At 44.1% G+C, this 22,501-nt stretch overlaps 2 protein-coding genes across 5 annotated transcripts in view; both read right to left on the bottom strand.

Annotated features, from left to right (window-relative positions):
* LOC130489117 (protocadherin beta-16-like) overlaps positions 1-22,501 on the bottom strand; it is a 184,730-nt gene that overhangs the window by 106,964 nt on the left and 55,265 nt on the right. Inside the window, exon 1 of one of the 4 annotated variants that reach the window (XM_056862841.1) lies at positions 5,244-7,658. The exons of the other annotated variants lie outside the window; for them this stretch is intronic. Within the exon in view, the coding sequence (XP_056718819.1) occupies positions 5,244-7,658 (2,415 nt within the window). Of the gene's footprint in view, positions 1-5,243; positions 7,659-22,501 lie in introns of those variants that run through there. 4 annotated transcript variants of the gene reach the window in all.
* Positions 19,328-21,751, bottom strand: LOC130489176 (protocadherin beta-16-like). The gene has a single exon (XM_056862912.1). The coding sequence runs from the start codon at positions 21,749-21,751 to the stop codon at positions 19,328-19,330; it is 2,424 nt and encodes an 807-aa protein (XP_056718890.1).

The following is a 22,501-nucleotide window of genomic DNA, read 5'->3' as shown; positions in this document are numbered from 1 at the left end:
CCACCCAAATATGTCCCCAAGGTGGGGATCATGAAAACAATTTCAATATTAAAACACTGACGACATTAAAACATAATATGTGCATCTATCTGTTGGACAGTAGAAATACCATTCTCCCCCAGCTTGCTTGTTGGACAGCTGAAACGTCCTTTTCCCCATATGTGTATGTTTCATTTATTTTATTATCTCATGACCAAAGTAAACCAAAGTGTGCACCGGGGGGGGGGGGCCAGGTTCCAGAGTAACAATCATTAAGTCATGGCTATGCGTGTACAAACCAGGTTCTATTTCTAAGTGCAATACCACCACCATTATCATCATTCATTGAATACAGTCAATGACCCACATAACAATTACACAGTGCAATACTCAAACATACACTCCAGCCTTTGTGATATAAATTGAAGTTCACTTTCTAAAAATTATATCCTTTACTCTTTTTAAAATCTAGTTATGAGGTATTTTACAAATTCAAAAATAATGTAAAAGCACCCTGCACTAAAATTAACTATAAAGCAGCAGTTTAAAAGTTCTTTGTAACAACAATAAAACCACCAGCAACTGTAATAATCAGGGTGCCAGGAGAATAAAATGTTTATTTGTACAAGGAAAGTGGGGGGGGGTGCAGAATGTTCTGGGGAAGAACTTCTATCCTGGAGGGGCCACGACAGAGAAGACCTGTCTCTGAGCATACTGATAAGACCCATTGGCATTGATTTTAAAAGATGAGTTCGTTAATTTGGAAGAAGCCAAAACTTTAAATACTCTGGTTTTTCATTAGGTAGAATTTTGGAACTAATAACTGGCACTTCTAACAGGAAGCTTCATAGGTGGAGCACACTTACAGTGCATTCCTGAGAGGAATGCCTGTGCCGCTGTTTGGAGGCAACGTGGCTGCGCTGCCTCCAAAGGAGGTTTTGGCCCTACCAAAACCTCCTTGCGGTGGCAAAAATCCATGCAACCTCATAGGGTTGCTGGAACGTCACGGGAATGCCTCCCAGGATGCCAGAATGCCACGGGAATGCCTCCCGGGATGCCAGTGCGGCCTTTGACAGCGTTGGGCTGCCACCGAAAAGCCCGTCGGCATCCCGGGGTGACACTGCTGTGGCAGCACCCAGGGACCAGCATCTGGGCCTTCATGCCAGTGTTGGGGCCACTAACACTGGTGTAAGTTGCCCGGACACCGGAACTGGGACCCCGGATGCCAGCACAGCGCCTTCCTGGCCTCCTAAGGGCTTTCGCCCTTAGATCTCAGGAATGTGTTGTTAGAGGAAAATTCAAGATGAATCTAAGTATAAGAGGCCTTTTTAGGGCCGAATCTATGGCACTCAGGGATGTTTAAAGACCCGTCAGTTCGGCTCATGTTCTGTTTTCTGGCTGCACAGAAAACCCACAGCCAATTATTTAAATAACAAGTGAACAAACTGGTCAAACACTTATTTCTAAACATTGTGGTGTTTTTTTTAAAACCATCTTACTTTTAAACCATCTTACTATTTGGTGTTCATCTAAGTCTGTGTTATTGATGTATCTCACTTGTGCGTTTTTACAGTGTCTGATAGGAGTTGTAGTCACCCCACCCACCCTGAACACAAATATTTAATTTAATTGGACCCAATTCTGCATGACCTTGGGAGAAAATCTATTTCAACTACTGTGCAGATGCAAAAGTGACCACAAGGGAGAAGGAAACAAAACTCCACCACAGCTTCTGCACAGCCACAAAGCTGGTTGGCAGATGCCCAGGTCAGATGGTAGTGAAGCAAGGAGATTAACGGCTCTGGACACAGGTGATCATAGCTGTCAGAAGGAGTGTATTCGCCTGCCAAACTTGTACATGACGAAGTCGACAGCCATTATAATATTCTTGATTTTAGTGAAGATGCATTAATCGTTCCTACGGTTGTTCCTGAGACTTGTTACAGTAAACAAGCATTCAGCTCCGTCAGAGTCCCTGAAGTGTATTTGTGTGTGTTTCTCACAGCTATGACATGCTCACAAAGCCTTTTACAGATAAAACATAGGGACTGCTGCTTTGAGATGACCTCTTGTTATTTTTTCTGCTAGTCAGTGGCCATATTAATTAATAATAATATAAATTATCATCATCATCATCATCTCCAATTATATGTTGTATCCTAGTCAGCAATGTAGTACAAATTACATGGAGACATAACCTTCAGATGGGGGTATTTTTCACGGAGATTTGCTGCTGTTTGGACGCTGATTTGCGTCGGAGTCAAATTTTGGTTATTCACTGCAGATCCGTGTTTTCCCCCACTGAGCAAAATAAGCCGGGTTAAAAGAGAGGCAATCCAAACCACTTTTGAGACGATCTTTACTGTGGACACGTGTTTTGTTGTTCGGATGCCCATGAAAAAATGTTTGCTTCGCTCCCCGGGACATCTCCTTTCTCCTCCCCCAAGAACGGTGATTGGCTGGGGGAGTTGCCGCTCTAACAGCATTGCACCGGCAGGAGGGAGACCCAAAGCAGACTGGCTGCCCCTCTTCAGAAGGGTGATGGGAGTTTTGGCTTGGATTTGCCTCTCTCAGGATGCCCCCCCCCAACACACACACACAGGATCACACTGGCAGGGAAAGCATGCGTAGGATGGAAAACAATGGAGGGGGCGCCACAAACAGGGAGGGGAAGCTGGGCACTCCTTGCCCCAACCTTGGCGCTGGGCAGCGGGACCTCCTGGCAGCTGGGCCATGGCTGTTTCGCCCCAGCAGACCCAAAGCAGACCGGCTGCTCCTCTTCAGAAGGGTGACAGGAGTTTTGGCTTGGATTTGCCACTCTCAGGATGTCCCCCCCAAACACACACACACAGGATCATGGGAAGAGTGGGCAGGATTAGGCGGATTTGGAGTGGTGAGTCATGAGCGGCAGCAGACGTAAGCAGCGCAGAGAAGTGCGATGTTTCTCCCGTGAAAAACTGAAAATGCCTCGGGATGGGGGGAGAATCTGCGCTGCCATGAAAAAGCTATTTAAATCGGTTTATTGTTTGCTCCGATTCGAAACCGAAGCAAAATCCACCGTGAAAAATACCCCATGGAGTAGGAACCGTATTGCCAAAGAGAACTGAATGGGAACTCATGAAATATGGTTTTGGGGAGCAGTGGCACTAACAGCAATCTCAGGGTACCTCTACACCGTATTTATCATTGGAAGTATTTCTCTGTGCACACACACACACGATATGAAATAAGGCTTTGCAGTTAGCAACCCTGCCAGTCTGGCATGGCATTCCTTTCCCTGATGGTGTTGTGGAAATGCTGAAGATGGTTGGGACGGACAGGTTAGGTTCTTCCTCTCCCTAAGAGAGACCAATGAGAGATGATGGAATGTCAGGGACAGACAGTTGGAAAACAGCAGTTAGGAGGGCAGTTAAGGAGTTGGCAGTGAGGCAGTTGGAAGGTAAAGAGTTAGGCTGACTGAGTGAACCTGAGGTGAAGAGCGGTTTAAAGCTAAATGAAAAGATCCCAAATGCTGGCATAGGGAAACAGTTCAAAAGTCCAAGGGGAGAGAAAAACGTTGTAACCTCTACCATACTTTCTTCAGTGTTAGGTTCAAACCACAAGTAAAAGTTAACTCGTTTGTTTAACACTATAGGCTATGTATTTCTGAGAAAGAAACACACAACCTCAAGTTAATATCTCAGTCTAAAGATTATACGATATGAATAAATGGTGATAGCATATGGATGGAACACTGTATGAGCTCCTAAGCCCGATAAATGAAATTAGTGTTTGAGTGAGGGCCTGTTATTAAAGGGGACTGGGCTACCCTGTCTGCTAATGTCTCTTTTACTAAGAGAGAGGACCTGAAAGGTGAAATCCTTTCCTTTTTATCCCTTAGAAGCTCCTTGATCAATTGATCTTGAGCAGCATATATCTAGTGTTGGAGGGATATAAGGATTGAAACAAATCTTGCCACTGACAATGTAGCCTTGGGGTCCCTGTCGCTTAGTAAAAAAGGCGTTATGTCGGTCACAGAGGCATTGGATTTGTATATTAAAAAGGGGAAATATAGTGCGATCGAAGAGAGAGAGAGAGAGAGAGAGAGAGAGAGAGAGAGAGAGAGAGAGAGAGAGAGAGAGAGAGAGTTTGTGACCTGCACAAATAGGGCTGCTGTAGAGAATCGATTGTGATGTTGCTTTAATGAGAATAGTGATTGCTCTTATTCTGAACTGCTGGTATCTTTGTAGCTGGACTGTTCATTTCACACATCATTCTGTATTTATATTGTTTTGAAATCTCATCTTGTAACTCAGCCTGTATGTCTTTTGAACAATGGAAGAGTGAATAAATATGCAGCAAATATACTTGCAGGAAAAAAGTGTGGATAATAGTCCTGCATTTTAAAACACCTGATATCAGGGGTGTCAAACGTAAGGCCCACGGGCCGCATCAGGCCCCTTGAGACTCTTATCCGGCCCACGAGCCAGCGGAAGAAGCCACCCCCCCCTACTTTCAATCTGGGCTGGTGAGGCATGGCCCAGCCCGACCAAGTGACATTTATCACATATCGGGCCCTCATAACAATTGAGTTTGACACCCCTGCCTTATATATTACATCAGGGTTCGCAAGTATAGGCTTTAAAGTTATACATTTTCATTTATAATTTACAGATAACTGGTCACATGCCGAACTCAATTCAATGTTCTAACTCTATCATACTTGTAGTCTGCCTTGAGACCGACAGGGGAAAGGGGAACACAAATTTTAAAAATAATCCCTTGGGGGGGCATGCAGTAACTCCGGTTACCATACAAAGCCATGTTTAGTGGGAAAAGCATCCAGTGGATAGGGGAACAAAGCATGAGGAAACTCCCAGACTTGGCAAAAAAGGCAGGGGGTCGTAGTAAAAGATGGGATGAAAAAGAGCAGTCCAGGGACAGAGAGACTGGAGATATGTTAGACTGAAGAAGCATGGTGGCGGGCGGAGAGAAAACGCTCACACGCTACTCAAGATCAGGAGATTTGTGTGCTGACATTGAGGAACAAAGTCTCACAGGAAAGGCAACTGGAAAAATGATAATCAGAAAGGAGATACATCAGGAGACTGGATATTACACAGGTCAGCAGCTATCTAGCCATCATACAAGGAACAATATTCAGAAAAAGGGGATGGGGAAAATAATCAAATATGATTCATAATTCAACAAAAACTACATTCAGTCATACAATCCTGCTAAAATGTCTTCAGTATACGCGGAATTAACAACACCAACTTACATACCTGTTCTCTTTGTTTTCGGCACTCTACCTCCTCTGGGGTCTCTTGAGAGACAGAAGAAATCCTGTGATTCTCAGAGATGTTTGGGTCCCCCATAGAAAATACAGGAATGAGAGGCCTGAGGAATCTGAACTCGCTGCTTAGTGATCCACCGGTTAGGCAAACATCATAGTGGTAAGTCCGGGAAAGTGACCCACTCTGAGAATCGACACCACTTTCTGGGATCTCAGGTAAGGCAGGTGGGAACTGAGGAAGGGCAGTGATAAAACTAGACTCTTTCTTGTGCATTTTGATGACAACAAACAAAATGATGCAAATCAGGAACACAAAGGACACCGCAGCCAAGCAGATCACCAGATACATCGTCAAGGAGCCGTCTTCTTCACTGGTTTCATGACTGACACTTGCAATATCCAGATAAGGATCAGAAAAGCCATCCACCGGAAGTATATTCAGTGTGGCAGTGCTGGTCTGGGGAGGATGGCCATTGTCTCTGACCAGGATAATCAGTCTCTGCTTGTTTGTGTCTCGCTCTGTCAGTGGCCTCCTGGTTTTCACTTCTCCATTCTGGGCTCCTATGCTGAAAAGACCAGGGTCCGTGGCTTTAAGCAGTTCATAGGACAGCCAAGAGTTCTGACCCGAATCCCCATCCACAGCCACCACCTTGGCCACCAGGTAACCAGCCTCCACGGACTTGGGGACCAGGTCGTTGCAGGGGGAGGTGCTGTTCTGAAGTGGGTAGAGGAAGAAGGGAGCATTATCGTTTTCATCCAGGATGACAACTCGAACAACAACATCTGAGCTCAGTGGAGGAGAACCCCCATCTGAAGCCCTCACTGTCACTTGGAATTCCTTGATCTGCTCATAATCCAGAGATCGCAGGACATACAGATTCCCATTCTCAGAGTTGATGGAAACATAAGAGGCCACGGGAGCACCGCTGGCATTTCCAGGCACAAGAGAATAGGTCACCTGGGCATTCTGCTCCATGTCCAGATCAACAGCATGGACTGAGCCCATCAGCAGACCCGGAATATTGTTTTCCCACAACTGCATTTCATACTTTGTCTTCTCAAACACTGGAGAGTTGTCATTGATGTCTGAGATTAAAACTGTATTTGTTCTTTTCATAGTGAGCTTGGGAGAGCCCCGATCAGTAGCTGTGATGGTGATGTTATACTCAGGGACTTTCTCTCTATCCAGTGGCCTTTGGGTCACCAGTTGATAATAATTATTCACAGTGGTTTTCAACAGAAAGGGCAAGTTCATCTCTACAGAGCAGGAGGTCCTGCCATTGTCTCCAAAGTCTCGGTCTGTGACACTGAAAAGCACGACCAGGGTGTCTATGGAAGAGTCTTCTGCTAAAGGACTGGTTACAGATATGACCGATATCTCAGGTGGATTGTCATTCTCATCCTCAATTTCCACCAGAACCTTGCAGTGGCCTGAAAGACCACCTCCATCTGTTGCCTTGATGTTCATATAATAGTTGGTTTCTTTTTCATAGTCAATTGGACCCAAAACAGTGATTTCTCCAGTGTTTTCATTCAGGTGGAACAAATGACGAATTTTCTCAGGGACCCGATGGAATGAATAAGAGATCTGTGCATTTGAACCAAAATCCAAATCTCTGGCTTCCACTTTCGCCACCAGAGTACCACGAGGACTGTTTTCCTTTAGATTCACTTTATATTCAGGTTGTGTAAACTGAGGGAAGTTATCATTGTTGTCCAGAACATTAATATTTATTTGAACTGTGCCTGTTCTCTGTGGCATCCCTCCGTCAACAGCTGTGAGAGTCAGCACAAACTGAGCCTCCTTCTCCCTGTCTAATGACTTCTCCAGAACAAGGTCCACATATTTACTCCCAAACTCATCACTTTGTACATCCAATCTGAAATTCCCATTGGGACTCAGTGTGTAGTTCTGGATACTGTTTTCACCCAAGTCTGTGTCTTGGGCAGATTCCAAGGAGAATCGGCTATCTATTGGGACATGCTCAGGAATTTCTAAATTAAATTCGTTTTTGGAGAATTCAGGAGAATGGTCATTCACATCTTTTATCTGTACCTCAATACTATAGATCTTTAAGGGGTTCTGGAGCACTATTTCAGACAACAGGAAGCAAGAATTTATCTCACCACACAAAGCTTCTCTGTCTATTTTATCATTTACAAACAGATTCCCAGAATAGGTATCCAGCTGGAAATATTGCTTACTGCTTTTGGAAACCAGCTGGGCTCTGCGAGCAGAGAGCTCCCCTGGTCCCAGTTTCAAATCCTTCAGCACATTAGCCACCAGAGACCCACTTTTCTTCTCTTCAGGCAAAGAATAGCGAATGGAGACACACACCACTCCAGACAGAGAGAGGAAGAACAAAAGATACAGACCTTGTCTGATCCTAAAGCTGTTCTCCATGATGCCAGCGTCTCCCAGGTTCTCAGGTATGGTTTTCAAAACATGAAGCAGCTGGGTACTATCCAGAGACAATACTGTTGGAAAAATTAATCCTGATATGATGTGTTCATTGCTTCCCTTCCTTCAGTCTTCCATTGTATCTTCCCTCTTGCTTCCAATGTATCGTCCCTCTTGCTTCGGAGTCTGTCTGTTCATAAGTTTCTCCTAATGCTGCTAGAAAATATTCTGTCTGAAATACAAGTTGCAACTCATCTGTTTGCCAACACTGCCATCTTGTGGTCCAAGCAGAAGAAAACCAGGATTGTATGTTGTCAATTAAACCAGGGTTCTCCACTTTTTTGAAGGAGGATCTGCATTTAAATTTAATTGATCTTTCAGGACCCGCTTGCAAACTAACCCAAATAAACTAACCCACACACATAAAATGCAAGAATCTCGTAACACTTAACAATGAACAAGTGTATTTACTAATATATAGCAACATTGAGCAACAAGCTGTATAAAGATCTCATGGTCCTTTTTGCATATGAGCTGCAGCCTGTCACCCTCTCCAAAGAGCATGTCACCCAGTGCTCACATTTAAAAATGTGTGGATGCCAAATCCAACTTGTATTTCTAGGATCACACAAAACTTTATTACAAGTCCACCTAAAAATGTAGTGTGTGGTGGCTTCTACTGTCTTGGTTGAAGAAATAGACTTTTGCAGGAAAGATGGAAAACAAAGGGCAGACTGTGCCATCAATGAATGGTAAGTGATGCCCACAGGCACAGACAACTTTAGCAGGGGATTAGGCACAATCATGAGAGCCAGCTTGGTGTGGTGATTAAGGTGTCAGAGTAGGCCCTGCGAAACCCAGGTTCAAATCCCCTCTCATGCCATGGAAGCTTGCTGGGTGACCTTGGGCCAGTCACACACTCTTAGCCCTGATCCTGGCTAGTATTTGGCAGGAAGACCTCCTAGGAAGGATAGGTCTATCACTGGCTACTAGACATCGTGACTAAATAGAACCCCATGTTCAGAGGCTGTAAAACTCTGAATATCAGTGCCAAGAGGCAACATCAGGGGAAGGCCTCGGTCTTTATGCCCTGTCGTTGGACCTCGAGGAGCTGGTTTGCCACTGTGTGAGAAAGGAAGCTGGACTAGATGGACCCCTACTTTGATCCAGCAGAGCTCTTCTTATGTTCTTAAAAGGAAATAAAGTACATCTGTCTATAGAGTATTCTCTTCTATGGGGAAGGACAATGGCTCAGTGTATCCAGAAGTTCCATGGTTCAATCCCGGCATCTCCAGTTAAAAATGACCAGGTAGGAAGTGATATTAAAAAACTCAACCTGAGACCCAGGAAAGCCACTGCCAGACTGAGTAGAGAAGACTGGCTTTGATGGAACAAGGGTCTGATTCAGTATAAGGCAGCTTTATGTGTGTTAAGCTCACCCAGATCCTTCTTCTTTCCTGACATTGTGACCTACCTGTGGACAATATGGACCTATTTTATTGTTTGAGAACAATGGCAATAAACAGTCATCCAGTACATATTATGCTTAGATTTATGCTAATGTGTCAACTATATTGTTTTATACATGGTTCCCTTTCATATGAAACATGTTTTTTTTGGGAGGGGAATATTCAAAAAGACAAAAGCCAAGAGATCAGAAGAAGAGCACATTAGGCGCAATGAAAAGATCACCCTATCATTTCTAATGATTCAGTGGGGTTCAAACATCAATTAATTACTTTGAGGCTAATCAGATTCATTAATTAATAATAATATATTAAATTAATTATTCTCACCTGACTCATGAGCTGACTTTCTGCTGCATGACTGGAAAGATCTTGGGAACCTGGTGAAATCCTTGAATCCCCCTGAAGGTGAGCAGGCTCCACAGAAAACACAGGAAAGAGGGGCCTGAGAAACCTGAATTCGCTGTTCACAGACCCACCAGCTAAGCACACCTCATAGTTGTATGCCCGGGAAAGGGATCCAGCATCAGCATCTCCACAGTTCTCTGGGAAATTTGGCCCTACTGAGAAATTCAGGGCTGAGCTCTCTATGAACTTCCTCCTTTTCTGAATCTTGATGGCAATAAACACCAACACAGAAACCAGAAAGATGAATGAGATGACAGCCAAGCATATGACCAGATACATAGTCAGGGAACGGTCTTCCTCCTGCACCACTTCATCCTTTGGGACATCCACAATTTTCATATAAGGGTCAGAGAAGCCATCCACAAGCAGAATGCTTAGTGTTGCAGAGGTGGACTGGGGAGGGCTCCCGTTGTCTCTGACTCCAATGATAAGTTTCTGTTTCAAGCTGTCTCTTTTATTAATGGGTCTCATGGTTTTCACTTCTCCATTCTGGACCCCAATGCTAAACAGCCCCGGTTCTGTGGCCTTCAGGAGCTCATAGGAGAGCCAAGAGTTCTGACCGGAATCTCTGTCCACGGCCACCACCTTGGTGACCAGGTAGCCAGCCTCAGCACCCCTCGGAATCAGGTCATTGGATGGGGAAGTGCCGTTCTGAAGAGGATACAGGATGAACGGGGCATTATCATTTTCATCCACAATAACAACTTGGACCATAGCTTTGGAACTCAAGGGAGGAGAACCGCTATCCACAGCCCTCACAGTCACCTGGAAATCTTTCATCTGCTCATAGTCCAGAGATCGGATGGCATACAGGTTCCCAGTTTCAGAGTTGATGGAGACATAAGAGGACACAGGTTGATCCCTGACTTTCCCAGGCAAAAGAGAATAGGTCACTTTGGCATTCTGCTCTGCATCCAGGTCCTTGGCATGTAGAAAACCTATGAGCAGACCTGGAATGTTGTTTTCCCATAATTGCATTTCATATGTTGACTTCTCAAATGCTGGAGCATTGTCATTGATATCTGAGATTTGGACATTAATAATTCTTGTTGAAGTGAGCCTAGTAGAGCCTCTGTCTGTGGCTGTGATGGTGATGTTGTACTCGGAAGCTTTTTCTCTGTCTAAGGACTGCTGGGTCACCAGCTGGTAATAGTTATTCTGTGAGGCTTTTAACACGAATGGCAAGTTTGCCTCAGTGGTGCAGGCAGTTCTTCCATTGTCTCCAGAGTCTCTATCTGTGACACGCAAAAGCGCCACCAGTGTATCAGGAGGAGAATCTTCTGGTAAGGGGCTGGTGAGGGATGTGAGGGTCACCTCTGGGGCATTGTCATTCCTGTCCTCAACCTCTACAATGACTTTGCAGTAAGCGGACAATCCCCCTCCATCCGTGGCTTTGATGTTTATTGCATAATTTCTATGTTCTTCATAATCAATTGTTCCTGCAACTATAAGTTTCCCAGTATGTTTGTTTAACATGAATGACCTCAGCACATTTTGTGGCACCTGGTTGAAGGAATAAGTGATGTCCCCAAAGGAGCCCAGATCCCTGTCAGTTGCTTCGACTTTTGTTACAAGTGTACTTGGCTGGGTGTTTTCCATTAGTTTCACTTTGTACAGCGAATGAGCAAACTGTGGCACATTATCATTGTTGTCCAGAACATCAATGATAATGTTTGTTGTGCCTGTTCTCTTTGGGGCCCCTCCGTCAACAGCAGACAGAATCAGGAAAAGACGTGTTTCCTCTTCCCGGTCCAGCTGTTTCACAAGTACTAATTCTGCATATTTGGTACCATCACTGTGACTCTGAACATCCAACCCAAAATGGTCATTTGGAGTAAGTGTGTAATTTTGAACAGCATTTTCTCCTCTGTCTGCATCCGTAGCACTCTCCAGTAGGAACTGGGTATTCAGGGGAGTCTGCTCAGGTATTTCAAAAAGAAATTCCTTTTTAGAGAACTGGGGGAGTTATCATTCACATCCTCTATTTGAACTTCAATTCTGTGCACTTGAACTGGGTTTTCCAGCACAATCTCTGAGAGTAAGACACAAGGGTCCTTCTGACCACACAAAGCCTCTCGGTCTATCTTATCATTTAATATCACATTCCCAGAGTGAGGATCCAGCTGGAAATACTGCTTGGTGCCTTCAGAAACCAGCCGAGCCCTGCGAGCAGCGAGCTCCTTCACATCCACTTTCAAATCCTTTAGCACACTTGCCACCAGAGACCCACTTTTCTTTTCCTCAGGCACTGAATAGCGGAAAGACTCACATACCACAATACCAAGGCAGAGATACAGAGAAAAAGCCCAGACTTGCCTGTTAAGGTGGCTTTTCTGCATTCTTGCAGCTTTTCCCAAGGCAGAAGTGAAGCACAAGGAGGCTCTTTGTAAAGCACCTGGTTCCCTTTCTTTCCTTTGGTCTTCTTGTTGTTGGAGAGTGATTCAGGAGCCTTTTCCTCCTTGCATTTATGATTGTTCTCTTACAAGACGGAGCTGCTGCCTGTTTCTTTGATATTGCTTTGTCTAATGGCCACAGCTTTTGTGAGGAGGATTTACTCTTTGACAATTTTTGCTGTGTTGGCCAACAGCACCACCTTGTGCTTGAAGTAAAATACAGCAACTGCACATTCCCCAAATTATTCTACCTGCATTGAGCTGCATAAAATATTCCTCCAGAATAAGAGGTTGGAATAGTTTTATTTTATAATGCTTACACCTGTGTCTTAGAAGTAAAAAATATGCATTTCATATATAAAAACCCTGGATGCCACACGATCAACTGTTGTGCATGTAGGAATATGTAGGTACAGATGCAGATACACACACACCTAATCCTAAAAACCTAAGTAAATTATTTATACTAGGAAAATAAATTCCAGAATTGGAAATAGAACTGGGAATGGCTACATCCTGTTTGTAAGAGATGACAATATAGAGGGAGCAGTGCTGGGAAACATAGGGCTGAAAAGTCGGTTTAAAATCTTTGTTTTATTTTGTCCGTTCAGTTTTTTGGCAATGTTTTTGCCTCATTCATCTATGTGCATTCATAAACCCATTAATCCAAAATTGGCTTGTATACCTGTATTCTGTAATATCTTTAATAGACCAACAGTGCATTCCTGAGCAGAATGCCTGCGCCGGGCTTAGAAGGCAATGCGGCTGTGCTGCCTCCTCCCAGCGCAAAAAATCCGTGCAACCCTCACAAAAAATAAAAAGGGGGGTTCCCAGACCGAAACGGCTTTGGAGGCTGACTAAAGGCGGACCCGCCACCAGCCTGGTGCCGTAACACCCCAGGAACGCCTCCTGGGACACCGTTATGCCCCGGGAACGCCTCCCGGGTCGCCAGCGCAGCCTTTGCCGGTGTTCGGACACCGGCGGAAGGCTCCTTCGGTGTCCCAGGCTGGTGCTGCCATGGCAGCAGCCCGTGACCAGCGTCCGGGTCTTCCTGCTGGCGTACGGGCTACTTATGCCAGCGTTGGCTGCCCAGATGCCAGCATGGGGGGCCAGTGCAGTGCCTTCCTGGCCTCCTAAGGGCTTTTGCCCTGGAGGCTCAGGAATGAGGTGCTAATCTGGCAACTAAAAATTAACAACCTGCAGTCATTTCTGAGAGTCTTCAGAAATGGTTGTCTATCTTTCATGCATACAACAATGTAAGGGAAAGGCAAGCAGGAGGGGCAGTGAGAAGACTTATCCAGCAGAGAATGTAACTGACAGGGGCATTTTTCAACCTCTAGAGTTAATAAACACTTGCACTGAAGAGCTACATCTCAATACATGTACACAGCATTTCCACTTTACCCCAATCATTGCTCTGTTGGTATTTTAGGGCCATTTATAAAAACTGAAATCACTCATCTTATCGGTGGGGAGACAGACAGGTTTAACAATGATAACACTCCAATCATTAAAAAGTGGTCTGAAGGTGAATGGGACAAAGAAAACCAATAGATACATTATGCAGTAGGGAAAAGCCGGCTCAAAATCAGCTTCCAGAAAAACATTGGGGTAAAAGTGGTCTCAAAAGAGCAGGAAAAAACCAAGGGGGGAAACCAAAAGATGAAGTGAAGTCTAAAGGCACAAAAATGCATGTGGAAATCAGGGTATGAACCAAAGCAGTAAGGGGCCAGAACTGAGGGGGAGAAACCCATGCGGTCAGTGAAATAAAAAATGTTAAAGGTATTTGTTTACCTACTTCCTACTTCCTTCATTCCTCCCTCACCTTTTCCCTCAGTGGAACACCAATGGGCTTATTTTGTTCTCCTCTTTCCCCCTCCATTTTATCCTCACAACAAACCTGTGAGGTAGGTTAGGCTGAGAATGTGATTGTTGCAAGGTCACCCAACAAGCTTCCATGGCAGAATAGGAATTCCAACCTAGGACTCCCAGATCATAGCCCAAAGCTAACCACTATACCACATCGGTTTCTCGTTGAAACGCCTTTTGGAAACTTGTTAGACCAGTTCGCCAATTTGATTTATCTATGGCTATTCCCCCAATGAGATGGATGGAACATTTTTCAGCCATGTACCGAGTGCCCATGTACTGAGTGCCCAGCGGAGGAGAAGGAAACTAAGGAATTGCTGGCCTTAACACCAGACTGGCCACGTGTCTCCCCAAAGACCGTGTTGGAGCAACTTAACCTAATGAAGCGAGGAAAAGCAGCGGGTCCAGATCTGATTCCCTTGGAGCTTTTTCTTGTAAACCCCGAATGGTGGGCTGCTCGTTTGGCCCCCTTCTTCTCGGATATTAACCAAACAGCTATCATTTCGGAGATTTGGAGGACAGCTACAATCGTGCCAATCCACAAAAGCGGTGATGCCAGCAACCTTGGGAATTATAGGCCGATTAGTCTTATTGCCACCTGTGTAAGATCTACTCTGCACTCCTCTTGGAGAGGCTACAGGATTGGCTTGACAAAGAGGCCTATCTCCACCCTGAACCATGTGGTTTCCGTCGAGGTACCTCTACCACAGACCATTGTCTAACCCTCCTTCAGTTTGCCTCTAAGTATTCAAGTCGCCCGAGGGGATGTTTATATGCGGCCTTTATGGACCTAAGGGCTGCATTTGATTCTATCTCCCGACATAGACTTTGGAAGACACTGATGAACACCAGTATAGACCGCAGACTCCTGGTTTTGATTATGGCCCTTTACTCTAGAACAACTGCCTCAGTGCGGGTTGATCCCAGTGGTACACTGACAGATTCTTTCCCAGTTCAAAAGGGGGTAAGACTGCTTGCTCCCTCTCTGTTTAACATCTTTATCAACGATTTGGTGCCACATATCAAAGAGGGAGCAAAACACACCCCGTATCTGGCCGGTCAGCCCATACCACTTTTATTATATGCGGATGATGCGGTTTTGTTGGTGACATCAGAAGTGGGGCTGAGGTCCACTATCAATCTCTTCTTGGAATATTGTGATCAAGAAGTACTCACTGAGAATTACGCCAAGTCAAAGGTGCTTCGCTTTTCTGCCACCAAGAGAAGAGGCTCCCAGTTTTTCAAGGTCAAAAACGGACAACTCAAATGGGTTTCCACCTTCCGCTACTTGGGCATTGTCTTCAGTTACAATCAATCTTGGTCTGCCCATCTGGACCATGTGAAGAAGACAGCAAGATCCACCACTGTAATGGTAGAGAGGTTTTTTCAAACCAAGGGGGCCAAGCACATCCCGTCTGCCATCGATGTCTTTAATGCGAAGGTGGTTTCCCAGATTCTGTATGGAGCAGACATTTGGATTTCCGGCGTGGGTGAGAAGCTAGACTGGCTTTTGAACAATTTTCTCAGGAGAATGACTGGAACTCCGAGGTGTGTTGCTGGGCCTGCCCTCCATATGGAATTGGCCCAAACCTCGCTTGAGGCACGTGCGTGGAGGAGAGCAATTAAGTTTAGGTTTAAGTTGCCGGATGACAATCTCCCGTCCCAGGTGGGGTTTCTCCATCTTACTCTTAAGGACCGGGCCCCCAATCCCTGGCTGAATCTGTTAGCGGAAAAACTAAAAGTACTGGGACTCCCAATCTCTACTCCCTCTGACAACCTGGTTCCATCTCATTTAGCGGCAATCTTGAAGAGATTGAAGGAGTTAGATTGGGCCAGTACGGTTGAGAGGGCCAGACGTACTTGCTCTGGTCTGGTCTTCGGACTCCCCCCACCAGAGAAGCTTCCAGAGTTCCACTCTACTGTTTCAATCTTTTCACATCGTCGGGCTCTCCTTTTAGCTCATTTAAATGCCTTTCCATCCATGGTCATGTTGGGCAGATATACCGGGATACCTTTTCCGGACCGTCAGTATCACGGGCGAAATTGAAACGTTGGACCATTTGATGCTTCGCTGTCCTCGCTGGTCTCAAGATAGAGGTGCTCTGATTGCGCCAATCCTCACCAGCTTGAACCTCCCTCTACATGCCTGGGTGTTGCCTTTTTTGCTTGGCGACTCAACTAATGGTGCAGCCACATCAAATGTTGCCCGCTTTTTGGCCAGAGTGGCTGCTCTTAAGAAGAAAGAACTCTCAACGCCTACCTCTGCCAACTTTTAGTCAGTTTGCTTTGCCCCCAGTCTATTTTAGTTAGGAATTTTACTTATTGGGCTGACGCCTAATTTTTAGCACTGTTAACTTAAGATTGTATTATACTATGTATTATGCTCCCCATCCTCCATCGTCTTCCCCTCCCTTCCTTTCTTCCTCCCTTGGTCCAAGACTGCGGTCATAGACCTAATAATAAATTATTACTATAAAAAAATAGGAACACTTGTCTCAATGACTAGTTGAGAGCTTGACAATTTCATTGTGCCACCTAGTATTTTCAGCAATGGTTTTATTTTTGCATATCTCAGCAATTCTTAGTGGAAGTACAAAGAGCTGGATCCTGTAGGATACTTTAATCATTTAGGAACATGTTTTAGAAACAAACAAAATAAACAAAGAAAGGAACACAAGGCCTACCAAATTCCTTCACAGCAGCTTTTCTAACCTAGCTTATCCAGAGCCACAAGTAAAACTTGGACTAGAACTGCTCCAGACTCTGTTACCCTGGAAAGAATATAAAATATCAAATGGACTTCTGAGTATTACATCCAACCAGTTTTTCTACTTGACCACCAAAAAGCTAAGTTGGTTGGATCCATCTCAAACTTATCATTTTGCATCAGGATGTTTTATTGCCACTTCATGTTTATATGCAAACTTACATTTACACCAGTCAATGGTGGTTGATCAATCTGTTCCTCAACTAGTTGCCTCTATAGTGGCTTCAATTTCCAATTAAATTGAGCTTTTAAAAGCAATAATGAAGTTATGAGAAATGCAAAAGAATGTCGGTTAGGGTTAAAGGTTAGGTTTTTGTTGGTGATGACAGTCAGGCTTACCTCTATATTTATTTAAACACTACAACACTCATGTCATAGCTTTAATAAAATTATGAGAAACTGTGAAGCGGCTAGAATGATGTTTTATGGTAGTAATAATAAAGAAACATGGTCATTAGAATACAGAACCCTAAAGGCTGAGATATGACTCTGGCTCCTAAATATTTGGACTGGCTCCTAGAGCCAAAGAAAATTTCTCAGCACATGGCTTGGATACTCCCAGTTTTCTCTCCCTCTAGACATTTTATTTGACATATATTTAAAAAATAAACAAGAATTTATAAATAAGTCTCAATATATGTAATTCATAAATTTGAAATTCAGTTCAGAAAAAAAGTTCTTTTCTTCTTTTGTTAAACAGTTTGGTCTGCAGAGGCTAATGTTGAGTCCATCAGGAAAGTTACTCCATTCTAACTGAGAAATTCTAATTTACAGATACTGAGAAGGCATTTGATAGTATTGAGTAGAATTTCTTAAGCGAGGTTTTATTAACAGTTGAATCTGGTCAGTGATTTAGAAATTAGATAGATTTAATTTATGGTGTACTTACTCCAAAGACAGAATTGGTATAGTTCCTCTAATATCAGGAAACAGAATGTTTGATATATGTACAGATGTTTTGACAATACAGATCAGATCTGGACCAAATATACAATGCATTTGTATTCAGCAAAAGATGGCTGAGATCTTTTAAACAGATGATGTCATTTTCATGATGACAGACCCTTCGATACATTTATTAAGAGTAGTTGCAATAGTAAAGGAATATAGTTTGAAGGTTGGATATCAAGTTGGGCAAAGTGTGGAACACTAAAGAATTAATAGACAAGCTGAATTGGTAAATAAAATAAAAAATTGGATCTAGGTGGAAATCTAAAGGTATCAGATATTCACAGTGCATTCCTGAGATTCGGCGTGGGAGAACGGCAGGGAAGAGGTGCAGCCATGTCACCTCCTAAAGCCATTCCCTGCACGCCGAAAAACCAAAAAAAGCCTTTTAGCAGCTTTTTTTTAAAAATGGGGCTTTTTCGCCCCATAGTGAAAAGGGATGCTAAGCCTGCTAAAAAGCAGGCGCAGCTTCACTCTTCTCTGCGTCAGCGTTCACAGGGCGAAAGGGGACAGGAATCTGCCTAATGGCAGCTCCTCCCCCTGGCCCACCCCAGGAATGCCTTCTGGGACGCCAGGACGCCTCCCAGGAAGCTGGAGTGGGCTTTTACGTCGATGGAATGCCGGGGGAAGGCCCTGTTGGTATCCTGGGGTGGCGCTGCCTCAGTAGCACCCGCGACCGGTGTTTGGGCCTTCACACCAGAGTTCGGGCCACTATGATATCCGTTTTTTATTTTTATGTTGGGCTGGGAAGCCTCTCTGGAGGCAGCATAGTGGCGCCATTCCTGATCGTCAACTAACTACCCCCACCTTCAGGAATGGTGAGTTTATGATTGTCCTTTTATTTTCTCAAGCACACACAATGGGACTAGTAGCTGAATGCCACATTTAAACCCAAATCCCAATCGCTGGCTTCTATTTTCAGAGTCCAGAATAGCCTGAGGGCTGTTTCCCCGTAACCTCACTCCATATGCAGATAGTGCAAACTAAAGGAAGTTATCATTATTGTCCAAAATATTAATCTGAGATCAGTAAGCAATAATTATCACTCTGTTTTCATCCTTACAGCAGTTATCAAGCTGGAAATCCTCCTTGAAACTCATTGAAACAAGCTGGGCTTTGCAAGCAGAACTCAATTCCCAGTTTTCAGTCTTCAGGACACTCACGAGAGATCCATTTGTCCTATCTTTAGGCACCAAATCAGAAATTGAGATGCACATCATGCCAGAGTAAAAGCAAATGAAATATGAAGTTTATATATTTTTGAAGCTATCATTGATGGTGACTGTCTTTCCCAGGTCAATAAACTCTACTCAAAATGCAAAACTTCAGATGTGTCTTGGCTGGCCACCTTTGCACAAAGGAAATGAATTGGGTTTATAGGAATAAAGTACTTCCTCTCTTCAACCAACCTGCCATTCTTTTCAATTCTATCTACTTTTCATGATGGTAGCTTCAAAGCAAGACTCTGTGTTCCCACAAATATGTTTTCAGTTTCTACCACTTTTTGCTTGATTAGAAAATGAATGTAGTTCAAAGCCAGATACAGTTAAAAGAAAAAAACTTAGATTTTTGCTGTTACCTATTATTTTGCAAAACACCACAAGATTAACATACCTCAATAATGTAGCTAATAGTCTCCCTCCAATAAAAAAGAACAAAATAGTCTTTTATCCTCTCATTGAGAATGTTTTTGACACAGAACAATTGAACTTAATGCCTACTGAAAACCCCCACTAGATAATGGCTAAGAGATTTTAATTGGAAATTGAAATATTAGGAATTTCCATATGAAAAATATGTAACCATTCAATGGAATACCAATTATACTCTCACCTCAGTCCTCTGCTGACTTTCTGCTGCATGACTGGAAAGATCTTGGGAGCCTCTTGAAATCCTTTGAACCCCCTGAGACTGAGCAGGCTCCATGGAGAAGACAGGAAAGAAAGGCCTGAGAAACCTGAACTCGCTGTTCAGAGACCCACCAGCTAAGCACACCTCATAGTTGTACGCCCGGGAAAGAGATCCAGCATCAGCATCACAGTTCTCTGGGAAATTTGGCCCTCCTGGGAAATTCAGGGCTGAGCTCTCTATGAACTTCCTCCTTTTCTGAATCTTGATGGCAATAAACACCAACACAGAAACCAGAAAAATGAAGGAGATGACAGCCAAGCATATGACCAGATACATAGTCAGGTTACGGTCTTCCTCCCGCACCACTTCCTCCTTTGGGATATCCACAATTTTCATATAAGGGTCAGAGAAGCCATCCACTAGCAGAATGCTTAGCATTGCAGAGGTGGACTGGGGAGGGTTTCCGTTGTCTCTGACTCCAATGATAAGTTTCTGTTTCAAGCTGTCTCGTTTGTTAATTGGTCTCACAGTTTTCACTTCTCCATTCTGGACCCCCACACTGAATAGACCCGGTTCTGTGGCCTTCAGGAGCTCATAGGAGAGCCAAGAGTTCTGTCCGGAATCTCTGTCCACGGCCACCACCTTGGTGACCAGGTAGCCGGCCTCGGCCACCCGGGGAACCAGGTCATTGGATGGGGAGGTGCCGTTCTGAAGAGGATACAGGATGAACGGGGCGTTATCATTTTCATCTACAATAACAACTCGGACCATAACTTCAGAGCTCAAGGGAGGAGAACCGCTGTCCACAGCCCTCACGGTCACCTGGAAATCTTTCACCTGCTCATAGTCCAGAGATCGGATGGCATACAGATTCCCAGTTTCAGAGTTGATGGAGACGTAAGAGGACACAGGTTGACTGCTGACCTTCCCAGGCAAAAGAGAATAGATCACTTTGGCATTCTGCTCCATGTCCAGGTCTTTGGCTTGGACCAAACCTATTAGAAGACCTGGAATATTGTTTTCCCGTAATTGCATTTCATATTTTGACTTTTCAAATACTGGAGCATTGTCATTGATATCTGAGATTTGGATATTAATTATTCTCCTTGAAGTGAGCCTAGGAGAGCCCCTGTCTGTGGCTGTGATGGTGATGTTGTACTCCGATTCCTTTTCTCTGTCTAGGGTTTGCTGTGTAACCAGTTGGTAGTAATTATTCACAGAGGGTTTCAACATGAATGGTATGTTTGCCTCAGTGGTGCAGGCAGTTCTGCCATTGTCTCCAGAGTCTCGGTCTGTGACACGGAAGAGGGCCACAATGGTATCAGGGAGAGAATCTTCTGGTAAGGGGCTGGTGAGGGATGTGAGGGTTACCTCTGGGGCATTGTCATTCCTGTCCTCAACCTCCACAATGACTTTGCAGTAATCAGAGAGCCCCCCTCCATCGGCGGCTTTGATGCTTATTGCATAATTTTGATTTATTTCATAATCCATGTTCTCTGCAACAGTAAGTTCCCCAGTATGTTTGTTTAACATAAATACTCTTTGTACGTCATCTGGCACCTGGCTGAAGGAGTAAGTAATCTCTGCATTAGAACCAAGATCATGGTCATGAGCTTCCACTTTGGCAACAAGTGAGCCTGGTTGGCTGTTTTCCATTATTTTCACTTTGTACACATTTTTATCAAAACGAGGAGCATTATCATTTGAATCCAAAACATCAATGATAATTTGTGCAGTGCCTGTTCTCTTTGGGCTCCCTCCATCAACAGCCAACAGGGTCAGGAAAAGACGTGCTTCCTCTTCCCGGTCTAATTGTTTCTCCAATACTAATTCTGCAGATTTCGTTCCATCAGGGTGACTTTGCACATCCAACAAAAAATGATTATTAAGACTAAGCGTGTAATTCTGGACAGCATTTTCTCCTCTGTCTGCATCTTTAGCACTCTCCATAGGGAATCGGGTTTTGCTTGCAGTGTGCTCAGGTATTTCAAAAAGATATTCCTTTTTAGAGAACTGGGGGGAATTGTCATTCACATCCTCTATTTGAACTTCAATTCTGTGCACTTGCAATGGGTTTTCCAGTACAATCTCTGAGAGTAAGATGCAAGGGTCTTTCTGGCCACACAGCGTTTCTCTGTCTAGCCTATCATCTAATATCACATTCCCAGAGTGAGGATCCAGCTGGAAATATTGCTTGCTGTCTTCAGAAACCAGCCGGGCTCTACGAACAGAAAGCTCCTTCACATCTACTTTCAAGTCTTTTAATACATTAGCCACCAAAGACCCACTTTTCTTTTCCTCAGGCACTGAATAGTGGAAAGACTCACATATTGCCCCAAACATGCAGAGATACAAGAAAAAATAACAGACTTGCCTGTTGTGATGCATTTCCATTGTTTCAACCTTCTGAAGGCACATCCAATTCACAGGATGGTTCTTTGTCCATCAGACGCTGGAAGTGATCATCTAGTGTTTTGTTCCAAGGCAAATCTTTCTTTTTTCCTGTATTTGCTTTTGGTTACAGAGAGCAGTGGCTTTTTTCTGCTGAAATTTCAGACTCTTTGCCTGCAATGAAGGCTGTTTTCTCTTTGAGATTCCTTCTATGTGAAGACGGCAGCTTTGTGGGAGAGCCGACATTCCCCGAAAGTGTGTTTTGTGTTGGGCAATTGCACCACCTTGTGTTTGAACAATAATATGACACCTCTAAATTTCCTCCTGTGACTCAACACCAACTATCTTGTGTAAGGAGAGCTTGCATTGTTTATAATGTTTCATAATGCACTTTCTCCTAACTTACACTTCAGTAACTTGGCTCCTATAGACACTTGGGACTCCCTTAATCATTCCCCACCCCCAAAAAAACTGTTAGTGTACTTTCCCTGGCAATGGACAACTGATTCAAGACAATGCTGGTTAGAAAAATGTTAGAATGGGATGTGCGTCTCTGTCTTCAGCTGTAGGTGTAGAGTTCTACCCCAACATGCTTGTTGGGCAGCTGAAACTTCATCTTTTCCCCATATGTGTGTGTGTTCAATATATTTTATTACGTCATGACCATTAACCTCATATATGGGCGAGGTAAGGCTCCCGTTGAGGAAGGAAGGTTCTCTGTATCAACCAGTAACTCATGTCTGTGCTTATGGA

This window comes from Euleptes europaea, chromosome 17 (assembly GCF_029931775.1).
Source record: "Euleptes europaea isolate rEulEur1 chromosome 17, rEulEur1.hap1, whole genome shotgun sequence".
NCBI classification, from domain to species: Eukaryota; Metazoa; Chordata; class Lepidosauria; order Squamata; family Sphaerodactylidae; genus Euleptes; species Euleptes europaea.
Note: the sequence above shows the minus strand (reverse complement) of the source record. Positions and strands in the feature narration are given on the sequence as shown.